General features: G+C 43.4%; 2 protein-coding genes across 9 annotated transcripts; one reads left to right on the top strand and one right to left on the bottom strand.

The window, feature by feature from the left end:
• The first annotated feature begins 611 nt into the window (after positions 1–611).
• On the top strand, positions 612–23,395 carry LOC129590274 (dynein axonemal heavy chain 8-like). 5 transcript variants are annotated; one of them, XM_055485417.1, is made up of 58 exons: positions 612–1,780; positions 3,093–3,171; positions 3,266–3,378; positions 3,460–3,652; positions 3,710–3,863; positions 3,936–4,151; positions 4,206–4,322; positions 4,387–4,491; positions 4,546–4,761; positions 4,826–5,023; positions 5,104–5,180; positions 5,851–5,947; positions 6,018–6,128; positions 6,229–6,367; positions 6,431–6,636; positions 6,721–6,924; positions 6,984–7,103; positions 7,170–7,513; positions 8,006–8,165; positions 8,283–8,505; positions 8,560–8,741; positions 8,835–9,197; positions 9,272–9,490; positions 9,558–10,106; positions 10,173–10,372; positions 11,138–11,455; positions 11,511–11,718; positions 11,787–11,948; positions 12,020–12,244; positions 12,307–12,479; positions 12,538–12,716; positions 12,794–12,968; positions 13,044–13,265; positions 13,328–13,556; positions 13,636–13,848; positions 13,930–14,100; positions 14,177–14,476; positions 14,536–14,803; positions 14,891–15,168; positions 15,231–15,844; positions 16,038–16,356; positions 16,422–16,552; positions 16,840–17,388; positions 17,472–17,694; positions 17,783–17,959; positions 18,015–18,182; positions 18,258–18,736; positions 18,799–18,967; positions 19,073–19,926; positions 20,045–20,235; positions 20,297–20,540; positions 20,603–20,879; positions 20,947–21,099; positions 21,306–21,578; positions 21,666–22,085; positions 22,196–22,348; positions 22,433–22,744; positions 22,809–23,395. In XM_055485417.1, the coding sequence occupies exons 5-58, from the start codon at positions 3,774–3,776 to the stop codon at positions 23,103–23,105; spliced, it is 13,260 nt and encodes a 4,419-aa protein (XP_055341392.1). In that variant the 5' UTR covers positions 612–1,780; positions 3,093–3,171; positions 3,266–3,378; positions 3,460–3,652; positions 3,710–3,773; the 3' UTR covers positions 23,106–23,395. The 5 variants fall into 5 exon arrangements, with proteins under 5 accessions (XP_055341392.1, XP_055341393.1, XP_055341394.1 ...); XM_055485418.1 differs by lacking the exons at positions 612–1,780; positions 3,093–3,171; positions 3,266–3,378; ... (1 more) ...; positions 3,710–3,863; positions 3,936–4,151 and having other exon boundaries at positions 4,307–4,322; positions 4,554–4,761; XM_055485419.1 differs by lacking the exons at positions 612–1,780; positions 3,093–3,171; positions 3,266–3,378; ... (3 more) ...; positions 4,206–4,322; positions 4,387–4,491 and having other exon boundaries at positions 4,634–4,772.
• A 427-nt stretch (positions 23,396–23,822) lies between these two features.
• On the bottom strand, positions 23,823–25,465 carry LOC129590163 (sperm-specific protein Don juan-like). Of its 4 annotated transcripts, none has more exons than XM_055485220.1 (4): positions 24,988–25,465; positions 24,574–24,867; positions 24,215–24,319; positions 23,823–24,104 (listed from the first exon to the last, which is right to left on the bottom strand). In XM_055485220.1, exons 1-4 carry the CDS (start codon positions 25,274–25,276, stop codon positions 23,974–23,976), a joined length of 819 nt encoding a protein of 272 aa, XP_055341195.1. In that variant the 5' UTR covers positions 25,277–25,465; the 3' UTR covers positions 23,823–23,973. The 4 variants fall into 4 exon arrangements, with proteins under 4 accessions (XP_055341195.1, XP_055341194.1, XP_055341197.1 ...); XM_055485219.1 differs by having other exon boundaries at positions 25,007–25,464; XM_055485222.1 differs by having other exon boundaries at positions 25,187–25,462.

The raw sequence follows: 25,465 nt of genomic DNA, 5'->3' as shown, positions 1-25,465 counted from the left end.
AAGGCTCAAGCTAAAAGAGAATTTTGCTTTACTTAGAGTTTATCCTTGTACGTACACAACTACGGAGTAGGCGTAGAAATTCTTTTTCCCGGTTTATATATAATATTATATATATAAACCGGGAAAAAGTTTATACATAACAGCTTTATACGTATATAAGGTCCTGGGTAGGCGGCGAAATAAAAAGTGTCTGCCTTTCTGTCTGCCTGTCCGTCCGTCTGTTTGTTACGGAAGTAAAGCTCACGAATGACGTCATAGTTTAACTAACTAATGCCACGGGACGGGACTCAGTGACGGGAGAATACGGAACCAAGAGCGGGTAACCGCTCTTCGTATTCTCAGTTGTCCATTGTGGATGAGATAGCCACGCAATAACTACTTTTTTTGGTAGCTCGTATGGCGTTACTGAAAAACAATACACCCGAAAATAAGACCTTTTAAAACTGAAATGCAGAAACGTCTGCTATGTGTGCCGGTGTGGTTGCAGGCCCAGCATCACACCACGTTTGGGCCACCTTGTACTCCTCCCACTATTTTCTGAACAACGAATTCCGAATGCAGCTTTTGGTACATCGGTTTCTATGCGAAATATTGAGCTTGATTGTACTCATACCTCCCACAAACTAAGCAAAAAGTATTACCGGGCAGACGCTACGTAAACCGCAGTCTTGGTATTTTCTAAAGCCGCCTTGGTTTAATTTCCACACGGACCACACCTGTGTTATCGCTCCGTTTAAACGCACCCGTTTTAACTGCAAAATCGTGCTGCAACCAAAGTGTCCCGGCTTTAATAGTGCACTGATCAAAGTGTCCGGCTCGAAAAAAAAGCAAGAAGCACTAGGCTGCACCGAGAAAGCGAAAAAACTGGAGGAGGGCAAAATTTACGGCGGACGGTTTTTTACTCCCGGACAGTATAGTCGGTGACCACAACATCCGTCGGACGTCTTGGTCGTCCGGGCGTTTTGGTCGGTTACAGATGCCTGTTATACCGTATGTTACACCGTTGCGCTAACAAGTAATAACAAGGATTGCCATAATATTTAGTTGCTCAGATCAAAGTAGTAGTCGATAGCCAGAATTCATCCATGCTCGGTTTTTGCTTAGAATAATACGCTTTAACCAAGTTTTTCAAACCGTACTCGTACTCACCGTAAAGTTTTTTGAAGTTAACCGGTAAGCCCTGTTGCCACGGGTACCAGTTGACCGAGTGGCGCAAGTTTGATGTTGATCAATTCGTACACCAGTGAATGATTTATGTCGGTTGGACAGTACGTGTACGGCCTTGCAACCTTCGCAGAATGAATTAATAACTCGAAAAATTGTTTTTGCATTTTGTATGTTACAAAAAGACATAGATATTATATTAGACATAGATATTACATTTTATCCTGGTCTAGTTCATAAAATATTTTGGCATGTTCGAAAACTTAGATCTGTTTTGCGAAGTGGTTCATACAACGAAGAAGTTGTGATTGGCGGGCGGGCTAATTTGATTTGATTGTTGTCCTGCCTATTCGTGTTGCCATAAGTCCTTGTAACTGATGTCAAAAAAAACGATAATAAATAAGTAAGTTCCGCTGTCAGCATTCAGAATAATGAATCGTATTTGAGAGCACGGACGAAGCCACTTTATCAACCATACTAACGGAGAAACAGAATGGATGACACAGTACGCCAAAAACTGCAATCTGGCGTGTACAAGTTCCTCTGCCGCCGTTTATCCATCGCGTTTTCGCTAGCGAATGAAGTGGCAGAAGAGCTTTTGGGAGCGTGTTCTGATGTGAGTACTCACGCAACTAATCGTTTTTCAAAAACAACCAACGAAACACCAATGAAAATAATGTGAACACACGTTTCGCACGTAAGTATTAAAAACGTCATATTTATTTTCTTCGGGTATTTCGATATTTCTCAAAAACGGTCGCTTTCACTATACGTATGTTTTGAACAACCGATCATCGTGCTGCCTCTGTTCGAGCAAAGCTGCGATCAGCAGTTTATAACGCAAGAGTGTGTGAAATCAAGACTTGTGGCTTGCATATTAAATTTTATGTGCAAAAATTGTGATGAAGGCAACGATCGAGCCTCCATCATAATTACCGCTCCATAGTCACTGCTCCATGAGCTCATGGAGCGGTAACTACGTTACTACGTAAAACATGGATAACCCATTGTACGAAATGTGCGAAATGTAAAAAATAACTTGTTGTTGCGAAAAGTCGTAGTACCGGCAGAAATCCAAATGCCCAGGCTGACTCGTCTGGGCGCTCTGTCTATAGACATCGGCAGAGACCATGTGCCGTCACGGGTCACAGGGGACCTCAAGCTCAAGCTCTGACTCAGACTTTGACCGCTCAAAGTCTGACTCTGACTCTCACTTCTAAAACTCTTGATTACTACTTTGAGTACAAAACCGTGGCTCTTTACTGCTCGAAATATGACTTTCTCAGGTTATTCGAAGGTTTCTTAGGTTTTTCAACTTCTGTTCTTATGTTTCTTAAATTTCTTAGGTTTTATCCCTAGGTTTTATTTTTTGGCTTGTTTAAGTTACTTTAAGATTTCTCAGATTATTCTTGGAAAAAATAACAAAGCTAGGAATAACCTAAGAAATCTAAGAACTGCTTCTTTTAATCAGTTTTGGTTGTCAAAGTGTTGCGGTCAGAGTCAAAGTTTGAGCAGACAGAGTCACACTTCAAGCAGTAAGAGTCAGAGTTTGAGCAGTCAGAGTAAGAGTTTGAGCGGTCAAAATCTAAGTCAGAGTTTGACCGTGGGCCGCTACAGGGTGTAATGACAATGACTACTGTAATGTCTCCACTCTACAGCCTACAGGTGACTACCATAACGAACTGAAAAAGAGCGTTCCAATTTTTTACTTTGTTACGAGCCCATCCGGAAACAAGAGCACTATATGCGATAAATCACCGCATGCCGCGCTAATAGCTTAAGCCGATCTCTACGGTGATTACTCACGTATAGTGATGCTCTTGTTTCCGGATGGGCTTGTACATACGTATGCTGCCATATATAGCACGAGAGGTGGCATAGCAAGGCGCAAGCACGTTTAAAATAAACTAAAAAACGGATATTTTAAGGTTATTGCCGCGTATGATGATTTCGTTCGCGCGGACGGAGAGATGGTTTTTTTTACAACTTATCACGGAACTGTCAAAGGTATTGCAGCGAAATGTTCATAGCTGGTGGCCAGACGCTTTATTTGTTTACAGTACATCAGCGCCATTTTATTTACACAATTACACAACACCAGGTATTTCGCCCTTTACGACGTTAACGCCTGATTCGGGTGAACTGAAAGCGGAAACGATGTACTTGGTTAAACTGTCCAAGCAGACCACATTAACCGAAAAAAACATTGTCGATGTAAGCATTATCCACTAGAGCTGGTTTGCCACGAGCCTCCCCAAGCTGATAGTAATGCTGGGTTATGTTTCTTCTCGAAAGGAAACATCCTTCGGAACACTGAACATTTCGCAATATCCCGGCGTACAGGCTTGCATTGCTGACCGGTTAGCCAAAGTCGCTGCAGTATTGCGAGCATGGAATCATCCCGTTCCCGCCGAGAACTTCCTCCTCAGCCCCGAGAGAAAACAGTTTTTTTTCCGCGTACTGGAAGAATCAATGCGTGATTTTAAAGGTAGAACCCCATATTCCAATTTCGTACCTCTAATGTGAAACGTAAACTGTTTTGCAGAAACTGAACAAGCTGTGAACGATACTCCTCACCTTGACTTTGGAAAGCATGCTGCACAATTCCAATGGAGGTGTCGACTGCAGAACGAGCACCCGACGCTGTAAACCACTTGGCGTACGATGTGGTTACGCAAATGCTTAGGCTCGTGTCAAATGTATGTTCTGATTTGCTTTGCTTCTTTATATATTGCTACCTTTCATTATCCGGTTGTTTTGTCCTCAACAAGATGGACGCCCACATCTTTGATGTTGAGACGTTTGTCAGCAACAATGCACAAATAGCTAACAAAGGCAACGACATTATGGACGAAGTGCAGATTTGGCGAGCAGCAACAATCAAATTCTATCGAGTTCTGCATATGCTTCGTTCTGATATTTTTCAAAATGCCATCACTTTATTCTTGAGAATGCAGCCAGATGAAGAAAAACGACAGAAAGTTTTTGTAAGTTAACTGATTTGAAATTCTGAACCGTAATTTTCATTTTCGTGTTTGCAGGATTTATGCACCCGGCTAGTAAAACGCACGACCGAAATTTATGGCGACGTTAGAAAGGTGTACAGCCAACTGCTGGATTGTGCTGACAAATTCTCGATTCTTTTTTATCCGACAATGGTACCGCGATAGCTCTTTGACTACGGTGATGGCTTAACTCTTTATTTTATTTATATTGTTTCAGAAAGAAATTAATCAGCACATGCCGGAACTGATTTCCTGGATATGCACCACAGATTTCCAGTGCAAGACCTTTGGAGATAACTGGCGGGTGTCCGCTTTAGTGAAAGTAAATCGCCAAATCTAGCAAGTTCATGTAACTGGCTTTATGCAAATTTAACAGCTTTCTAGCATGTTGATGGGCCGCATCAGCAACGCTTTGCTGCCAGAAGGCAAAGATCAGTTGTTCGACCAGGACTACTTGTCGGCAGTGGAAATTCTTCGCGAATGTGATACCGCTGTACAGCTGTACTTACAGACTACAGCCCAGTTTGGCAACCTGATTTTCAGCAGTCACAATTTTGATCAGCTAAGGCTACTTGGTGTTCGCATCAAAAAGGTTAGGCAAAGGTAAATCATGGCAATTTTTGTACTGCAGACAGTTAAAGGATTGCGGTGGTTAGGTAGCAAGAATATTCCAGCATTTCGTTGACTATCTTAAGCTCTGGAACATGCACGTTGTGGGCATGGATCCAGCGCTGCACTGGATGGAAAGTGCCTTTTATCAGCTCAAACAAAGGCTGAAGGAAATTTTCAATGTCGAAAACCAGGATTTCATGAACGATTCGAAGGAATTTAGCAATTTTTTCCATGTTGCTAGCGTAGGTATTCCACGTATTCTTACTAATTTCTTACGCATACGAAAAAATATTGCGTGCGCTATTGCAACTTCACTATTTAGATTCACGCCTGGAAATTGTTTTCGGCAATTTTCGAGAGTTCTCGCACAACTTCTGAAAGTCTAGATCTAGGAACAAGGTAAATAAAATCAAGAATACGCCGTGCTGAGCTGCTTTCCGGCTGAGCATGCGTTATACCATGGCAGTACTATACTATTAAGGCAGCAAAGCGAATTCGATTGCGCAATACTAAGGCAAGCCGCTTGTGTATACGCCACATACTTCTATTGGTGGTTTGGTAAACGTATTTCGCTTTATCGTGCAACAAAATCATCCTGGCATAGCTCAAAAGAAAGCCCAAAAAATTTTACGTTTTTTTATGCAAACGTTTTCAATAAAAAAGGCGAACCGAGGTTTTTAAAATGCTTCGAAAGCAAATCGAGTTAGCATACAGTACAAAGTCAATAGAACGGTCGGTCCAGACCGCACGACCGTTGTGAGCAAACTGCATATACTCCAGAACCTTTGTGAAACCTCTAGTCAGCCCAAACTCCACACAAACTTAAATCTTAAAATCAGAAATCTTAAAATTTTTTGTCTATCTTCTAAGCTGTAGGTCACTCGTTTTGAATTTGAGCAAACCTCGAAGCGCTTAACATAGCAACCTATGGAGCCCACGAGCCGTAAAGCATTGCGCTGTTGGATGGCTTGCCTTATCGTGACGTAGCACCCGAAGTAGGCGTGTCGCTTTTTTGCCTTAATAGTAGAGTACTGCCATGGTTATACATAACTGATGATTTGTATTGTAGGATACGCACGTTGAGCAAGCATCAACGGCTGCTGTTGATGCAGTACTGGGATCCTTCACAAGTTATTCGTTTAAATGGAACCACTCTTGCTTTTGAGGTAAACCGTTGGCTGTCACCAGCGCAAAAGATTTGCATATGTGAGTTGACCTTTTTGTCACAAAGTGTAGAGCGGGGATATAGGAAAGAAAATGCCTAAATATTCTGCCACCAATGCGAACTTCGCATGGTACTGCGAATTCAACGCGGCCCTGGCGCGACACCATTTAAACTGTTTAGAGGTTTGTTTCTGTGAAATCATTAAGCCAAACATGCTTGTGTAGAGTATCTTACTGGGTACGGTATGAAATGTCCATGGTGGTCAAAGGCTTGAACCTGCAGATTGTGGATAAAATGTGCCAACTAAGCGCGTTTGCTGATGAACACGCTGCCTACATGCATAAATTAACATCCTATAAGGGTCTCTGCGAAACCTACTGGACCCGCAGAACGTACTGGATGACACGGGGATTAGTTGATGGTAACAATGCAGAAATAAGAAGCAAAACATAATGTTATAGTCGATGGTCGTTTCGAATCACAGCACTGCGAACCAGCATTTTTGTCCGTACGACATCATTGGAAAAGCTGAATCCAGCCAAAGGAATGCGGCTTAATTTGAATAACGAGCTACTTCAGGTTTTGGACGATCAGCGTTTTATAACACAAAACAAACTTCCAGCCCAACCGGAGAGTGCCTTAAACTACTTTCTTAGCGTCCATCCGACGGAACTGAGCAGAATGATGGAGGTAGGTTAAAAGTTATCGTTTAAAACGGTCACATACTGCAGAACAGCAGCATAATTCAAGTTAATTTGGATTACATTAATTTAGGAATTTGTTCGAAGACTAGTAAATCTGCAATCGAGGGGGCCTGCAACTATGAAAGATGTCTTGTTGGTGGGCTCCAGTAAGGTGAATGCGGTGTTGCATTTGGGGCTGACTCGCTTTAAATGGAAGAACGTTATGAGTGAATTCACGGACTTATTCCCCAAAATTATGCGTGACTTGCGGATCGCTGAATATCTGCATGCCAAAGTGAGATCCTTGCTGTGACGTTGCTTGTTCACAAAATCTTTCAACTAGCATCATGATAGGCGGTGATCACCTATCACTCCAAAGTGGAAAGTGTCTGCCATCATTTGGCGGAATTAAATGTTTCCTGTTTCCCTGAAATTGGCTCGTGGGATGCAGCAGAATTTTCAGATATTCTACCTGTATGAAGTATTTCCTGATTTGGTACAGTACATACCGTTAGCATAACTCAGTGGTTTCTGGACTAGATTTGGTTTTCGCATATCGTGCACCATTTGGAACATGCCAGTGCCACGGCGGAATTAGCATTATGCCACGCTAGTCATTTGTGCGCCACGATCGCTGCACCGAAACGTGTTGAATGGGACAAGCGCATCCCGCCCCGATGGAATGTCCCTATTGTGCCACGCTCCTCCCACTCGCGCCATTCCGTATGGGAAGAAGCCGAAGAAGACGGAAAAATTGGCGAAGCTTTTCATGTGGCAGCTTCCAGTGCTCTCATATCCTACGATCAGCTGATCTTCCACATCTTGGAACGTGTTACGATATCCGCTGTCCAGTTCCTTCTGGATAAGCTTGTTCCGTTTCACCGGTAAGGTTGCGGAACATCTTTCGCAATCACAGCTACTGGATCTATGACTGCTTCGGCTTTTCGAAACAGCCGGTCTCTTTGACTATGCATTTTAAACAACCGGTCACTATCTTTCTGTCCTGTATCGCCGCTCCCTGATTCGGTTGCGTTCAGCAGTTAACTGCGCAATAACCACATGGGGACCGCCAGGCCGCTTGTTCGAAATGTCTATTGAAAGTTCACAGATGTTCACAACGGTTGCTGACTAATGCCGAAGCAGTAGTGTATTTGCAACAAGACAGTAGGCATAAAGAGTACAACGTGTTACTTTACCATCCTTGCACTTTGTCGTCGTTTTCATTGTAAGTTTTTAAATTTTTCTGCGCTACTGGAGCTTCCGGTTTTTGTTTCACCATGTTGTTAAAATAATTTTTTTATTTGGCACCTTTAAATGTAAAGTAAATATGGTCGCACCGTATGGTTAGTCACTAAACCGAAATTTATGCTTAACAGAGGATTCCAGCTGCCGTGGTGGCAAAAGCTTTTTGGGCACAAAGAACCTAGACAAGACAACGAAAAGCATCCTCATGGTTCCCATCATGACGAACCTCATGCCGGTCCGGTGCCCATGCCGTTTTTCCAAGTCAGCGTTGCGGTTGTGAATGGAAAAGTGGTAAGTTCATTGTGAACAGTACGGGATTTATCACTCTCCCTAAAGAAGAGCGCTGTATAGCTTAGGCTCAGTTCTGTATAATTCGTCAAGTAAGCGGCAGCGTTGCTGATTTCACAGACAACAGTTCCTCCAGTTTCCGAGGCACAAAGAGCGGCGCAGCTAGCTACGCTGTCAGTAGTAAAAATTCGTGACCAGATAACGAGCTGGGGGAAGCGGCACATGGACGGAACAATTGACGCCGTCTTTAAGGATCCAAGTAATGATGGATATCTGGAACGGGCGCCGGCTGATCAGGCAACATTTCTTGAGGATATTATTAAGCTGGACGAAACTGTCAAAGGTTTGACTGGTCCGGAAACTCTTGTGAAACATAAATAATACGTTAATCTTCTAGCGGAAAAAGCCGAAACCCGGCAAAAGCAATATGTCGTCCGTGACTATATGATGGTTTGCGATTCGTTCATTTCTTCCGTCGAGGAAACGTATAAGCTGTTACCTGAATGTGTGGCACTATATCTGGAAAAATACGAATTTTTGGCTCCCTTGTTTTCCAGCCATAAAGACGTTATAGTTCGGGTAAATACGAGTGACATAAACAAAAATATTTTGCCGACGAAAAGTATTATACAATTTTATAAGGTCTGCATGTGTCACATTTTGAATCGTTAGGATTTTCAAAGCAAGAAGCCGACAATGAGTGACTACCGACATCTGCTGGATTATCTGCGCTCGCTGGAGGAAAAGATTGATGAACTGAATTCTTATGAAATTGTTTACTGCATTGCTGTTGACACTCACTTCTTAAAACAGTCGGCCCAGAAGGAAATTCAAGAATGGCGTGCTTCTGTTGCTCGTGCTCTGAAAACACAGTCTAGTGGAAGTTTAAAAGAAATAACTAATTTCCTCGACGAACAGGCAAAGGTACTCCAGACACCGGCCAAAGATGTAGAAAGCGCGAAGAAAATTCTTGTTGCTCTGGATCTTATTCGTGACAAGGAAGTGGATGTCGACAGTCTAATAAGTCCTATAGAGGTGCGCACGGAAGTTGTTCATCAGTATCAAACCATGTTTTCTAACTTCGGCTATTATGTAGTATCTGTTTCTAGGAGGCTTTCTATACTATTCAAAGTTTTGGAATAGCGCTACCGAAGGCTGAAATCGAAGCGGTCGATACACTACGCTATAACTTTGCCAAAGTTATCGAAAAATCCCATGAAATGCAAACGGAGCTTCTTAGTATGCAGCCGATCCTAAAAACGGAAGTGGTTGATGGGTTCAAAAAGTTCCACTATGATTCGATAGAATACGTGTCGGATTATGATCAGGTAAAAGGCTTACTTATTTCAATTTGGTCCACTCTTAGCAATAGTAACTGATGGTTCACCGTGGTAGAATGGTCCAATGCAACCTGGGCTGACGCCAGCAGAAGCCAGCGAACGACTGAACATTTATCAAACACGCTTTGATGACCTCTATCGGCGATATGTGATCTATTCAGGAGGTTTGGAAGTCTTCGGTCAGGAAACCAGCGAATATCCTGAGCTGCAACGAATCAAAAAAGAGTTGTTCCTTCTCCAGAAACTATACGGACTGTATAATTTGGTAATGCAACGGATTAATAATTATTTTGAAATTCCCTGGGAAAACTTAAATCTGGATGCCATCAATCAAGAACTGCAAGACCTACAGGCCCGTTGCAAGAAACTACCAAAGGGTATGAAGGACTGGAAAGCGTTCGAAGATCTAAAGAAAAAAATTGATGACTTTACGGAGGTCGTACCAACGTTGGAAGCCATGACCAACAAAGCTATGAAGGATCGGCACTGGGTGCGCATATCTACACTGACTGGTCATCACTTTGACATGGAAATGGACAGCAAGAATCTTCTGCTGAAAGATATCATGAAGGCTCCCATCCTTAAATACAAAGATGAGATCGAAGTAAAATATTAGAATCGATTATACATATTAGAAGTATTGGAATGTAAATGTTCGTCTGGGTTGCAGGATATTTGCATATCCGCAACAAAGGAAAAGGACATCGAGGCAAAATTGAAAGGTGTCATTGATATGTGGTCCGGCCAGAGTATCAAATTTGCACCGTATAAAGGGAAGGCTGATGCCTTGGTTAAAGGTGGAGATATGGTAGAAATTATCACAATGCTGGAAGACAGTCTGATGGTGCTTGGGTCCTTAATGACTAATCGGTATGTTCACTCCGTAATAAGAACGAAATGTTTATGGCAGGAGCCGTTTAATATAGCAGCCGGTACTTCTCACAAATCAAGTTTACAGAGAACTGTAAACTACTCTGACAAACATAATACTAATTTGTTGTGTCCACTCATGGCAGTACTAAATAGAAGGCATTAGCGCGACACGCCTACTTCCGGTGCTACGTCATGAGAAGGCAAGCCAGCCATCTGCACAATGCTTCATGGTTTGTAGGCTCCATTGGTTGCCCTGTTAAGTGATTTTAAGTTTTAAAAGTTTAAAATGAGCGGCCTATAGCTTGAAAGAAAGAGAATAAAATTTTAAGATTTTCGGTGTATAATATGTGTGCAATTCAAGCCGATTACATGTTGTAAAAAGGTTTCAAAATGTTTGCAATTGGCACACAACGGTCGCGCGGTCTGGACCGACCGTTGCATCGACTTTGTGCGCTAACTCGGCTTACTTTCGAGACGTTCTAGAAATCTCACTTAGCTTTTATAACTGAAGACGTTTGCATCATAAAACTTGAAATTTTTTCTCTTTCTTTTGAACTATAACTCGGTGATCCCACAGCACGGGAAGTGAAAATGCGTCCACCATAGCAGTCTATGGAGCCTACGAGCCTTAAAGCACTGCGCTAGCGGGCTGCTTGCCTTACTGTGACGTCACAAACGGCGCGCGTACGCCTTCTCTTTAGTACCGCCATGGTCCACTACATGCATTCTTTTTTAAATGCTTGATTGTTGTATGTGATCAAGGTACAACGTACCATTCAAAAAGGAGATCCAGTCATGGGTTCAGAAGCTGTCTACCACATCGGAAATCGTGGAAACATGGCTGGCTGTTCAAAATCTTTGGGTATATCTGGAGGCTGTATTTGTGGGCGGTGACATTGCTAAGCAGCTGCCAAAAGAAGCCAAGCGGTTCCAGAGCATCGACAAGACTTGGCAGAAAATTATGCAGCGAGCCAAAGAAAACCCTAGCGTTATACCGTGTTGTGTCGGCGACGAAACAATGCAAGAGACGTTGCCCCAGTTGATGGAGCAGCTTGAGCTTTGTCAAAAATCACTAACCGGGTACGGAATGGTTTTCTTCGGTATAGTGATAGCGTCCTGACCTTTCTTCCTCCAGGTACCTGGAAGCCAAACGGCTGGTATTCCCACGGTTTTTCTTTGTTTCGGATCCCGTACTTTTGGAAATTCTTGGACAGGCCAGCGATTCTCATACTATTCAACCATATTTATTGAGTTGCTTCGATAACGTCAATGAGGTGGCATTTAGCGATCGAGAGTATGACCGAATCACCACAGTCATTTCCAGAGAAGGCGAAAGAGTCGCGGTAAATTGCGCTGCACTAAGTGAATAAGTGAATTTTGGTTAACTGTTAAACTACTAATTTTTGTGTAGTTAGAACAAGATGTGCTGGCACGTGGCGGTGTGGAGATGTGGCTCGGTGAACTGTTGAAAGAACAGATGCGATCGTTGCACGGCGTTATACGGGATGCCAATCGTGCTATGACACTACCAAGTTATGAACTCATGTCGTTTCAACAGGCGTTCATAGCGCAGGTGCATAACAGTACTTACTTGCATTATCCGAAACAAAAAAACTGGTACACCAATTACAATAACTGTTTTAGGTTGGTTTGCTCGGAATCCAGCTTTACTGGACCCGAATGGCCGAAGCTGCGCTGAAAAACGCTCGTGTGGATAAAATGATCATGAAAACGACGAACACTCTCTTTCTCACGATGCTCAACAAACTTATCGAGAAGACCACCCACAACTTGACAAAGAATGAACGCATCAAGTTTGAAACCTTGATTACCATCCACGTGCATCAGCGAGACATCTTCGATGAACTGGTTAGTTCTATGATATCCTATTCCGTTTGACTGCCCACGCATTTTCTTGACTTAATCGCAAGGTACGATTGGACTGCCGCTCGGTCTCAGACTTTGCTTGGCTAAAACAAGCTCGCTTTTACTTCCAAGACGATGTGGACCAGACCATTGTTTCCATTACCGATGTTGATTTTATCTATCAGAACGAGTTTCTGGGATGCACAGATCGATTGGTCATTACGCCTCTTACCGACAGGTTCAAAACTGAGTTTACGTTTTTCGTGATGGACCATTTAACTGCAACTGCATGGCAGGTGCTACATCACGCTTGCGCAAGCGCTTGGCATGCACATGGGTGGTGCTCCTGCCGGGCCAGCTGGAACAGGTAAAACTGAAACAACCAAAGATATGGGGAAAGCTCTGGGGAAGTACGTTGTGGTCTTTAACTGCTCAGACCAAATGGATTTTCGCGGACTTGGACGCATCTACAAAGGTTAATTCTGATGGCTTACAGTGCAAAACGTTTTAAAATGCAGTAGGAGTATGAAACTAACGACCATTTTGGTTCAGGACTTGCGCAATCTGGGTCATGGGGATGTTTCGATGAATTCAATCGAATTGAACTCCCGGTGCTTTCGGTGGCTGCTCAACAAATATATATTGTTTTGTCCGCCAAAAAGGAGAAGAAAAAGGAATTCATATTTTCCGACGGCGATCGCGTTCCTTTAAACCCGGAATTTGGAATGTTCGTGTTTTTTCTAAAAAAATGTCTGTTAGATTTACCGTTGTACACAACGCTAAATTGGAAACATTTTGACAGTTTCTTGACCATGAACCCTGGATACGCCGGGCGTCAAGAGCTACCGGAAAATTTGAAGATCCAGTTTCGCACCGTGGCCATGATGGTGCCTGATCGTCAGATTATTATGCGCGTCAAACTGGCCAGCTGTGGTTTCCAGGAAAATGTTATCTTGGCACAAAAGTTTTATGTGCTGTACAAACTGTGCGAAGAACAACTCAGCAAGCAAGTGCATTACGATTGGTAAGTGCTACCTTTGTACATCTCTTGTTTCAATGCGAAACTCCAGGTCAAAATTGCTCTAGGGGCTTGCGCAATATTTTGTCTGTGTTGCGCACACTCGGAGCCCAGAAGCGCAGCAGACCACAGGACACAGAGCAAGCTATTGTCATGCGAGTTCTGCGAGACATGAACCTGTCTAAACTTGTGGACGAAGATGAGCCGTTATTTAACAGCCTTATCAATGATCTCTTTCCCGGTTTCAATCTGGACAGCAATACCTATGTGGATCTGCAGAAAGCAATCGCTAATCAGGTACAGCTGTTTTTGCTGCACTATGATTTCGATTTTGGATTGACCTTTTGTTGACATTTGTGAGCTTCCACATCCATAGTGTGAACAAGCCAATTTGGTTAATCACCCTCCTTGGAACCTAAAGGTTGTACAGTTGTTTGAAACCCAGCGTGTTCGACATGGAATGATGGCGCTTGGGCCCAGTGGTTCGGGCAAGACCACCTGTATAACCGTGCTAATGAAAGCCATGACCGAAATGGGAAATCCACACAAAGAAATGCGCATGAATCCGAAAGCTATAACTGCCAGCCAGGTAATCTGCGGTATCTGGGAATCTTTCTGTGTCGTAAATACGAAACCGCAATATTTGAGCATTAAAAATTGCATTCAACAGATGTTTGGACGTTTGGATGTGGCCACGAACGACTGGACTGATGGCATCTTTTCCACTTTGTGGCGACGTTCGCTTAAGGCCAAAAAGAACGAACACGTCTGGATCGTTCTTGATGGACCGATTGATGCCATTTGGATCGAAAACCTGAACTCTGTTTTAGATGACAACAAAGTAAGACTGAGGAACATTGTGCAAATGAGCATGCTTAACGGGCTTGACTGAGTAGAGAGCACGATTGTTTTCGCAGACACTAACGCTGGCTAACGGGGATCGAATTCCTATGTCACCGACCTGTAAGATCGTCTTTGAACCCGATAATGTCAACAACGCATCCCCGGCCACAGTGTCGCGGAACGGTATGGTTTTCATGAGTTCCTCAGTTCTGACGTGGAAGCCCATCATGCAAGCGTGGCTGAAAAGCCAGTTCAAAGGAGATGTACCAACCTTAATGGGATTCTTTGAGAAGATCTTTGACGACGTTAAAGATTTTGTTGCCTCGAAAACCGTGCCAAAAATCAAAGTGCTGGAATGCAACTTCATTAAGCAGGTTTGGAAATCGGCGTTCGAGAGTCCTATAATGGATAGCAATAACAAACTTCCTTGTAGGCACTGGACATCCTTCTCGGGCTAATACAAATTCGCGGCCTGCAATCTAAGTTGTCTTATGCGTCTTTGCTGAAACAAGAAAATACACAGATTTCTCACACTGAGAAAATGGTCCTGCTGTCAGTCCTCTGGAGCTTTGGAGCAATCATGGAACTGAATGACCGCACCAAACTGCAAGAATTCTTTGCGAGCAAAGTTTCAGCATGGGGTTTGCAAAGCACTGTCGGTGAAATGCGGCAGTTATTCGACCTTATCGTCGATAAGCAAGGTCAGCGAGAATAAAAATAGTGAAAATTACGTTAACATATTTTTACGCTCACCGGTCAACAGTCAGCACTAACGGTTCGCTATATAGGAAACTGGCAACCATGGAGTGCCCGGGTAGAAGAGTACATGTATCCCGAAGACAGTATACCCGAATACCGAAATATACTTGTGCCCAATGTGGACAACGTACGCACGACCTTTATGATGGATCTGCTGGCTAAGCAGAGTAAATCAGTTCTTCTTATCGGTGAACAAGGCACAGCCAAAACCGTCATGGTAATGAGCTACATGAAGCAGTATGATCCGGAAGTCCACTCATTCAAAAGCCTGAACTTCTCTTCTGCAACGACTCCAATGATGTTTCAGGTACTTTCACAAGTTTTTTGTTGTTTCTTTAAAGGACACTTATTTTATTTGCTCTTTTGCAGAGGATCATTGAAAGTTATGTTGATAAACGCATTGGTACGATTTACGGACCGCCGGGTGGGAAAAAACTGACGGTATTCATAGACGATGTCAGCATGCCTGTTGTGAACGAATGGGGTGATCAAGTTACTAATGAAATCGTCCGGCAACTTATTGAAATGAAGGGATTCTACAGCTTGGATAAACCAGGAGAGTTCACAACAATTTTAGATTTGCAATATGTCGCTGGAATGAACCATCCGGGTGGAGGGAGGAACGATATCCCCCCGCGTTTGAAGCGGCAGTTTTCTATTTTCAACTGCACAATTCCTACGGATTCCTCTATGGATAAAATCTTCGGTGTGATATCTGGAGGTCACTTCTGTCGTGCACGTTATCCTAATCTTGACATATGGAGCGATACGCTGAAACAGCTTGTTCCTGCCACAAGAATGCTATGGCAAGCCACCAAGGCGAAGATGTTGCCTACACCGGCCAAATTTCACTATGTATTCAATCTGCGCGATTTATCTCGAATTTGGGAAGGCATTCTGAAAGTTACCTATGAGCAGCTGAACAGCGTTGAAGATCTGGCTGCCCTTTGGAAGTTTGAGTGTACTCGCGTTATTGCTGACCGGTAATTAAACTGCGTTAGTGCAATACTTGAATTACGAGAGTGATAAAGAGGTCATCAGTAGCTGGTGCACAGGAAATTAAAAGGCTTTCCACTTGCAACACTTGCGCAGTATCCGATTGTAGCTTATTTCCACAACCCTTAAAAAAGCATCTTAAAATAAGCAAAGCCGCCAACATTTATATCTTTATTACAGGTTTATAACTCAGGAAGACAAAACCTGGTTCGAACAGAAACTGGTGTCCATCGCTCAAACTAAACTGGGTGACCGAATTTCCAACTTCTTGGCAGGATATCAGCCGTATTTTGTCAACTTTTTACGCGATGCTCCAGAACCAACGGGAGAAGAAGCAGAAGGAGCGGTACTGGAAGCACCGAAGTTGTATGAACAAGTCAAAGGGCTTGGCGAAGCACGCGAACGGTTAATGTACTTCATGAGAATGTATAACGAGAACGTGAGAGGAGGGAGGTTGGATTTGGTGTTCTTCGAAGACGCTATAATTAATTTAGTGAAGGTGAGGCAATCTTTTATTCAACCTTACGTCACATATGTGTTGAACATCAAAACTGTGAACTTCAGATTTCTCGTATCATCAATACTCCGGGAGGACATGCATTGCTGGTCGGCGTTGGTGGATCTGGCAAGCAGTCTCTAACCAAACTGGCTTCCTTCATTGCCGGGTATTCGGTCTTCCAAATAACATTGACGAGGTACATGATCTAAGCGGTAGAAGCTTCTTACATTATAGAGAGTACTTCCAATTGCTTATCGGAACATTACTGCTGTCGGCTACAGGGGCGTAAAATCTGGTGGAAGAGATACCGGCAAACTCTGCGATACGAGTCATACTATGGGCGCAGTAGTCAAATGTGTAGGCGCCTACTTTGGCGGTGTTTCTAAACAATCACTTGTGCAAAGCCTGTATCGTGACCATAGCCCTGATATATAAAGAGTAACGAACTGAGCTTCAGAATCACAATACAGTTTTGTCTTTCAGATCCTACAATGTAACAAATCTTATGGACGACCTTAAACAGCTATACCGTATGAGCGGCGGACCTGCCGGAAAAGGCATTTCTTTCATTTTCACCGACAATGACGTCAAGGACGAAAGCTTTTTGGAATATCTGAATAACATTCTGAAGGGCGGTGAACCATCACAGCTGTTTTCTCGCGAAGAACTGGATGAAATCTGTCAAGAGCTGGTAGCCACCATGAAGAAAGAGTTCCCAAAACGACCCCCATCTGGCGAAAATCTCTACGAATATTTTTCCAGCCGAGCTAAGAAGAATTTGCATGTTGTGCTTTGCTTTTCACCTGTCGGTGGCAAATTCCGAGCCAGATCGCTGAAGTTTCCGGGACTGATTTCCGGTTGCACAATCAACTGGTTCACCAAGTGGCCGCGGGATGCACTTGTGGCGGTCAGCAAGCATTTCATTTCAGCGTTCCCTATTGAATGCACTCCGGCAGTAAAGCAGCAGGTCATCGAAGCCATGGGAGCTATTCACGATGCCGTATCGCAGACGTGCACGGAGTACTTCCAACGGTATGTGTTTGCGATGGCCTGATGTGGGCTACCGTAGTACGGAAACGATCACTCTTTAGAAACATTAATTTTGTTAAATGCAGCTTCCGTCGCGCGACCCATGTGACCCCAAAGAGCTTCTTGTCTTTTGTGGACATCTACAAATTAGTATACAAAAGCAAAGTTGCCCTTTTTCTTGATTTGGCCGATCGCATGAAGCTGGGCTTAGAGAAACTTATCGAAGCTGGCGAATCAGTGGCGCAGCTGAGCAAAGATTTGGTCCTGAAAGAGCGCGACTTGGCGGTTGCTAGCGCAAAAGCAGAAAAGGTTTGTTTGCATATTGTTATCTGTTGGGCTGAACACCTTTATTCCGTAGCTGGTTCTGTAAAGTTTTAAATGTCTGACACTTGAACAGGTGCTTTCTGAAGTGGCCATCAAAGCAGAATCGGCCAACAAGGTCAAAGTTGCTGTGCAAGAGCAGAAAGATAAAGCGCAGGTCATTAAAGACGTCATCTCTGTCGAAAAAGCTGCGGCTGAAAAGATGTTGGAGGAGGCCAAACCTCTTTTGGAACGGGCTGAGGAGGCCCTTAAGGTTTGACAAATATTTTAACACAAATGTCAGCCGTAATAGACAAACGTGATTCCAGACTATCGCACCTGCTGCAATTGCAACCGTGCGAAAGTTAGCCAAGCCGCCATTCTTGGTGATGAAGATTATGGACTGTTGTCTTATTCTCTTCCAAAAGCGACTGGATCCAGTGGCTTGGGATGCAGAGAAGCAGTTCATTAAACCTTCATGGGGAGAAGCGCTGAAGGTACGAATGCAGATTATGCAAGTGATTACGTGCTGACATGCATTCTAAGTTCTAACCGACGGACGTTTAAATAAGGTCATGAGCGGCAACTTCCTTGGGATGCTTCAAAACTTTGATCGCGATTTGATAAACGAAGAAACCGTCGATTTGATGGCCCCTTACATAAACAGTTCAAACTATAACAAAGCAGAAGCCATGCGATCCGCCGGTGATGTCGTCGGTCTACTATTGTGGACGGTGGCCATGTCTGATTTCTACTGGATCAATCGAAAAGTGCTCCCTTTGAAAGCTGCTTTGGTACTAAAAGAACGCAAACTTAATGAAGCGACCCAACAGTTGGAGGAAGCCCAGAAGAAGCTTGATGAAAAGCAAGCCGAACTAGATGTAGTGCAAACGGTGTACGACAAAGCCATGGGCGAGAAGAAAGCTTTAATGGACGATGCTGCGTTATGTCGCCTGAAAATGTCAGCTGCTAATACGCTAATTGGTATGCTGGGTGGTGAACGGGTTCGGTGGACATCGCAAAGCAAAGAGTATCGGGCACAAATTGAGCGGTACGTGATACATTACAAATCTCTGATGTTGATGACAATATTCAGTACTGTTTCCGTACTAGACTCGTTGGGGATGTGTTGATCTGCACGGCTTTCCTTTCTTACGCCGGTCCCTTTAATCAAGAGTTTCGACAAATCCTGCGCCGACAATGGCAGAAAGATATAGAAGTACGGAAAATCCCATTGAGCGACGACCTGAATATTACAACAATGTTGATTGATGAGGCAACGGTATGTCTCGGTTTTCGTCAGTGTTGCATGATTTACATGAAAGAGATGGTCTGAATTTTTATATTCATCTTTATGAGTTTAAAAATTAATCATTTTCATATACAGATTGAATTCTGGGCTTTGCAAGGCCTCCCAAACGATGACCTTTCCGTCCAAAATGGCATTATTGTCACACAGTCCTCTCGGTATCCTCTGTTAATTGATCCGCAACAGCAAGGCAAAAACTGGATTAAGAACCGGGAAAAAGAAAATAACTTGGTTGTATCGACTCTCAACCACAAGTACTTCCGACAACATCTGGAGGATGCCTTATCGTTGGGAAAGCCCATGCTTCTGGAAGATGTTGAAGAAGAATTCGATCCGGTTTTGGACAATGTACTAGACAAAAACTATATTAAATCTGGTACCACTTACAAAGTGAAAATCGGGGACAAAGAAGTGGATGTTATGGCCGGTTTTAAAATGTACATCACAACAAAACTACCAAATCCATCCTACACTCCGGAAATGTCTGCACGCAGTGCCATTATTGACTTCACCGTCACGTCCAAAGGTCTGGAAGATCAGCTTTTGGGTCGTGTAATCCTAACCGAAAAGAAAGAACTGGAAGCAGAGCGGACTAAGCTAATGGAGGACGTTGCCGCTAACAAAAATAAGCAGCTGAAGCTGGAAGAGAATCTGCTTTACAAGCTGACTAGCATTAAGGGTTCTCTTGTTGACGATCCCACACTCATCGATGTGCTGAAGATCACCAAGCAAACAGCCTCAGAAGTATCGGCCAAACTGATTATTGCCGATCAAACCAGAAAGAAAATCAACAACGCCAGAGAAGAATACCGGCCCGTCGCTTCCCGCGGAAGTATCCTGTACTTCCTTATTTCGGAAATGACCATGGTTAACGTCATGTATCAGGTGTCGCTGAAACAGTTTCTGGGACTTTTCGACCTTTCAATGGCGAAGTGAGTCCCACCTCATAACGAGCTGGGAATAAATTAACTATAGCATCGCCATCTTGGCAAAAAAATGTTAATCACCTATAACTGAAATATATTTACATGATCAGCTGTCTATTGGTAGAGCCCAAAAATCCACCAATGTGTCAGCTCGCGTGCAAGCCATTATAGAGACTTTAACCCTCACCACATTCCGATATACGTGCCGTGGTCTGTACGAGCGACACAAATTCCTCTTCACAATATTACTGGCTCTTAAAACCGATCTACAAAAAGGAGCTGTTACATACGATGAATTCCAAGTCTTCATCAAAGGTAACCAGGAAGACCGTAAGTACCTGCACACGCGCAAAAGATGCATTTGTCACTTTGATAGGTGGTGCGACGGTTACTCCTGATCCTCAGATCGAGAAGCTGCGTCCCAAATGGATAATTCCCGTTACATGGAGCAATTTGCAGGCTCTTGTCAAACTCTCTTTTTATCGAGACGTTGTCCGACATGTTGCGGAACACGAGAAGCAGTGGCGGGGATGGTTTGACAAAGAGGCGCCCGAGAACGAAAGCTTTCCACATGAAAACTACAACGGTTTAGATGTTTTCAAAAAGTTTTTGCTGATCAGGTAAAGTTTCTGCTAATACACTGTCTAATCACTGGTGAAGTATTTTGTTTTATTTGAAACAGGAGCTTTTGCCCAGATCGCACTATCGCCATGGCTAGGAAGTACATAGCCGATAGTTTGGGCCGAGCGTTTGCAGATCCGGTGGTGCTGAATCTCGAAGCAACATGGGCTGAAAGTGATCCTCGAGTTCCGTTGATTTGCTTCTTATCCATGGGATCAGATCCAACGAATCAAATCGAAGCACTGTCCAAAAAGCTGGAAGTTCCTTTTGCAGCCATATCCATGGGACAAGGGCAAGAGATACATGCCCGTGCTCTTCTGCGGCATTCACTAGAACATGTATGTCAACGTTAACAGTACTTAATGCTGCTTCGACTGAGTTTACTGAAAGCCATTCATGTAATAGGGTGGATGGGTGTTACTGCAAAACTGTCATTTGGGGTTGGATTTCATGGACGAACTGGTAGAAACGGTGGTATTGGCAGAAAAATCCTTCCCAACTTTTCGTTTATGGATTACTACCGAACCACATTCAAGATTTTCTATAACATTACTTCAGGTAAATCACACGGGTGAATTTGGATGTGAGTAATCAGAGTAATCAGTAGATATCAGTACAGTGATGTGAGTAATCAGTATAAATTATATTAGTACAGTAAAAATTTGTACAAACAAGTATATTTGCACGAGCTTTGCGATAGCTTTGCCAAAACTTTTTAGGCTGTGGCCGGCTTTCAATAAAAAAAATTTGTGGCTTCGGTTTAGGCCTCAATAAAGTTTACAAATGATCCACCGGCCGGTCTTAAAGCCGGTTTGAAGCGTACGTACGCTGGAGTGTCGCAGGACTGGTTGGATTTGCTAGCGTCCCCTTACTGGAAGCCACTCATCTATGGAGTCTCTTATTTGCACTCGGTTGTACAAGAGCGGCGCAAGTTTGGACCATTGGGCTGGTGTATTCCCTACGAATTCAATTCCGCCGACTGGTATGCCAGTTGTTTGTTTGTTCAACATCATCTTGAAGATTTGGATCCCAAAAAGGTACATTGCTTTTTCTTGCTTGCCCATTACCTAGATATCTGCTCGCTCTTACGTTTTCATCTGCTGCATAATCTGCGTGTATTTTAGCCAGTGTCCTTCCAAACCGTCCGATATATGCTCGGAGAAGTTCAGTACGGTGGCCGCGTAACCGATGATTTTGACAAGCGACTGTTGAACACATTTGCACGAGTGTGGTTTGGCGAGGAAATGTTCGATACCAAATTTGCATTCAGTACTGGCTACAAAATTCCTCGATGTAGAACTGTTCAAGAATATTTGGAGGCCATCGAACAACTGCCGCCGGTTGACAGCCCTTTAGCATTTGGGCTTCATCGCAATGCCGATATCACGTATCAGACGTCATTTGCTATCGATATATTCGACACAATAATCAGCATACAGCCCAAGGAAAGTTCGGGTGGAGCTGGGAAAACGAGAGAAGAGATTGTGCGAGAAAAATCCGAGGAAATGCTCCAACAGTTGCCCAAAGATTATAATCAGTTTGAAGTATGCGACATAATACAGACTGTTTCCGATTAGTTTCGATTATTTCTAAATGCAGCGCATTTCTAAATGCAGCGCATGCAGCGCAGTACAAATGCAGCGCATTTTTATAGATGCGGGAGAGACTGGAGAAAATGGGGAAAAATATGCCCATGAATATCTTTCTGCGACAGGAAGTCGATCGCATGCAGAAGATCATTTCAGCCGTACGAACGACATTGCAGGACTTGAAGCTGGCCATCGACGGCACAATCATCATGAACGAGGTACGAGTGTGACTGAGTAATCACAATCTAGTTACAGTTTTTTTCTTCTTCAAACCAGAAAAATATGCAAGAATATGACTGCAGATTTTACGCGACGCTTTGGATAACATGTTCGACGGCCGTGTTCCTGCCTTGTGGAAGAAACTTTCGTGGGAGGCTACGACACTGTCCTTCTGGTTTGCTGAACTACTGGAACGCAATGTGCAGTTTGTGTCTTGGCTGTTTGAAGCCCGACCGTCGGTATTCTGGATGACGGGTTTTTTTAACCCTCAAGGATTCCTTACAGCCATGCGTCAAGAAGTGGCTCGTGCTAATAAGGGCTGGGCCCTCGATACTGTCGTGCTCCACAATGAAATTACGAAACTGTACAAAGAGGATGTCAAAAGCGGGCCAGATGTAAGTTCAGAACACGATAGATATATGTACTGTGTTCTATGGCTAATTGCTCTAATATCTACAGTCGGGAGTGTACGTGTATGGGCTCTTTCTGGACGGCGCATCCTGGGACAAGAAGAATGCCCGGCTAGTTGAATCAGCGCCTAAAGTACTTTTCACTGCTTTGCCGGTGGCTTACGTTTTTGCTGTCAACGGTGATCCACTTAAAGGACTGAAGACACCGCTGTACCGGTGTCCCGTATATAAAAAACCCAGACGAACCGATTTAACTTTTATAACCGGATTGTGGTTGGAGCCTGGTTCCTTAACACCTGACTTATGGACACTGCGAGGAGTGGCCCTTCTATGCGATACTAAATAGGTCAAACCTGCTGTGTTTATTTGTCCTGACGCTGCTGCTTTGTTACGCTCCACAAAAGCTAGTGTGTAACCAGGTAAAGGACGGTATACCTGACCTTCAGAATGCGAGAGATATGCCATTTGTTGACCTTTTTATGCTCTGGCTTGTAATGTTGAGCATCACTTCAGATTTTGTGCCTTAATTAGAACGCTAATAGGTGTTTTACTGCTGTAAGCCTGTAGATGTGTATGCATTAACAGGATTGCGCTGCTGTTATGGCTGAATCATACGTATTCCTAAGACTGATAAATTCTCTGAGCACACACTTTTCATGGTCGCTTCCCCGATTTCAGCTTCTTTAATGTCATGAATTTATGCATTTTTTAACTTTTTATTTTTTCGTCTAATTAACACCGAAAAATTTATAAAATAAATCACAGACACATTTACCAAAATTACAATAACTAGGAAAAATGCACGTTGGCGTGCATTTGGCAGACCGGAGCGTAGCTTGTCGCTCGTTTGAGTGATAATTAATTTTTAACGTCCTACCAGTAGCACTCCTAACGGTTAATATTAATTTAAACTACGCAACAATATTAGCCAGCAACAGTTTCGTAACGCCCTTTCGTAACGGACAGACACATTTACCAAAATAAATCACAGACACATAAATAAATCACAGACACATTTACCAAGATTATAATAATAAAATGAATAAAACACTTTCCTCGTACACATATGTCATTAACCTTTATTGCTTACTTCACTTCTGTGGACATAGGTCGTGGTGAATTTTTGAAAGCAGAAATTAGGGAAAATAGTTTGACAGAGTTACTTTACTTTCATATTTTTCGGCAAAGGGCAAACAAATCAAACAAAATATTTATCACTGATGATTGCAGTGCTTTTCTTCCTTGTGGTTCGCGCAGCAGTCGTTCTGGCACTCACAGGCAGGTTTTGCGCTTTGCTTAGGACGATGGCCACATGGGTCGGGCTTACCAGGTTTGCTGCATTTATCTGAGGAAATGTATTATGCATAAACGTTAAAACTGTTTCTACTGTATGACTGAGGATATCAGTCTTTAAGATAGTATGTAATAAGCAACTCAACTGCCTCGCGTACGTACCTTCTTTCAGTTTGTGGCATCCATCAGAAGCGGGCTTGTGGCACTTACTGCATGGATCTTCCGCTGGTCGACCGTGCTCACATATATCAGATTTGCTGCACTTATCTGCAAAGCGATAATTATTTTGAGATAGAATTTCTTTGCTTGGAAAAACATGAAGCATTTGGCTTCAGCGTAATTACGCTACAGATGGTCTTAGTCTACTCAAGTCCAAAGTTCAAACTGCCACAACAGTAATTAGGCATAAGGCTGTTTACGTCCCCATACGCCAACTGCTTAGATGCCCATGTTAAAACTAAAATTGCGGTGGGCTATTCATCTTATTCTCTGTTATCGGATGATCTATAGTATAAACGGACCCTTCTTAGGCTTGCATCCACATTTGGGCTTAGGTTTTTGGCACTTATCGCATTTGTCCACCTTTGTCTTGCTTTTGCATGGATCAGCTTTTTTGCACTCATTGACCTTTTTGGCTTTCTTCTTGGGGCACGCACTTTTCTTCTTTTTAGGGCAGGGTGGTTTCTTCTTTGCACAACCGGAACGCTTGCGCTTCTTTTGACATCCGCAATTTTCGTCACCACATCCGCCGTGCTGATGACGTTGAGATTCTTCGATATCCATGTTCAACTCATCCTCAAAGCTGTGATGTCGTCCTAAAAACGTTCATGTTTGTTGAAAACAACTATTCGCTAACAGTATTTATTTTGAATGGTCGTTCTCAGAAGCAGACGAAACAGTGTCCAGATATAGGATTTATTTTGCCAAAGCGATACTTGTTGTCACTTGCATTACCACCAGGTGACATAAACGCAGCTGGGCCGCGGTAAATATGACAACACTTTGAGTTTTTGCTCCCACCACTATCGCCAGGGGTTGCATCATCGTCGTCCATATTATCCAAACCGCTAAACCTGACGCTGCCACCCTTCTTATGGTGAGATGCTGAATGATGTTCATGATCGTGATCACTACCTTGGCCCGACCCAGTGGACGATGTGGACGACATCGAATGACAGCTGTTGCATCCATGGTGTTTGTCCACCGAACACCCTCCGCTCGCATCACTATCAGTCTGCTTCATTGTCCAAGATTGAAATACTGCAGAGATTACAAGCGAATTCGCATCGTAAGTCGAAATACTACAGCTGAGGTTTCACAAAAACGCTTTCTAAATCATTATCATTTTCTGCTTCTTCAATGTAAAAAATTATGGCCCTGTTGCAAAGAAAATCTAAGTATGCTCGCCTCGGC

Source organism: Paramacrobiotus metropolitanus, unplaced genomic scaffold, assembly GCF_019649055.1.
Source record: "Paramacrobiotus metropolitanus isolate TYO unplaced genomic scaffold, Prichtersi_v1.0 Parri_scaffold0000039, whole genome shotgun sequence".
NCBI classification, from domain to species: Eukaryota; Metazoa; Tardigrada; class Eutardigrada; order Parachela; family Macrobiotidae; genus Paramacrobiotus; species Paramacrobiotus metropolitanus.
This window is presented reverse-complemented; position numbering and strand designations above follow the sequence as displayed.

What these genes read in the sequence shown, in the direction of transcription:
- LOC129590163 (XM_055485220.1), bottom strand. Translation starts at nt 25,276, where the DNA reads ATGCGAGCGGAGGGTGTTCGGTGGACAAACACCATGGATGCAACAGCT. An exon ending in GGTAATGCAAGTGACAACAA is followed by an intron (nt 24,868 to 24,987) that starts GTATCGCTTTGG and finishes GAACGTTTTTAG; the next exon opens with GACGACATCACAGCTTTGAG. An exon ending in ATGCCACAAACTGAAAGAAG is followed by an intron (nt 24,105 to 24,214) that starts GTACGTACGCGA and finishes ACATTTCCTCAG; the next exon opens with ATAAATGCAGCAAACCTGGT.
- LOC129590274 (XM_055485417.1), top strand. Translation starts at nt 3,774, where the DNA reads ATGGAGGTGTCGACTGCAGAACGAGCACCCGACGCTGTAAACCACTTG. An exon ending in AAAAACGACAGAAAGTTTTT is followed by an intron (nt 4,152 to 4,205) that starts GTAAGTTAACTG and finishes TCGTGTTTGCAG; the next exon opens with GATTTATGCACCCGGCTAGT. An exon ending in AGTCTAGATCTAGGAACAAG is followed by an intron (nt 5,181 to 5,850) that starts GTAAATAAAATC and finishes TTTGTATTGTAG; the next exon opens with GATACGCACGTTGAGCAAGC.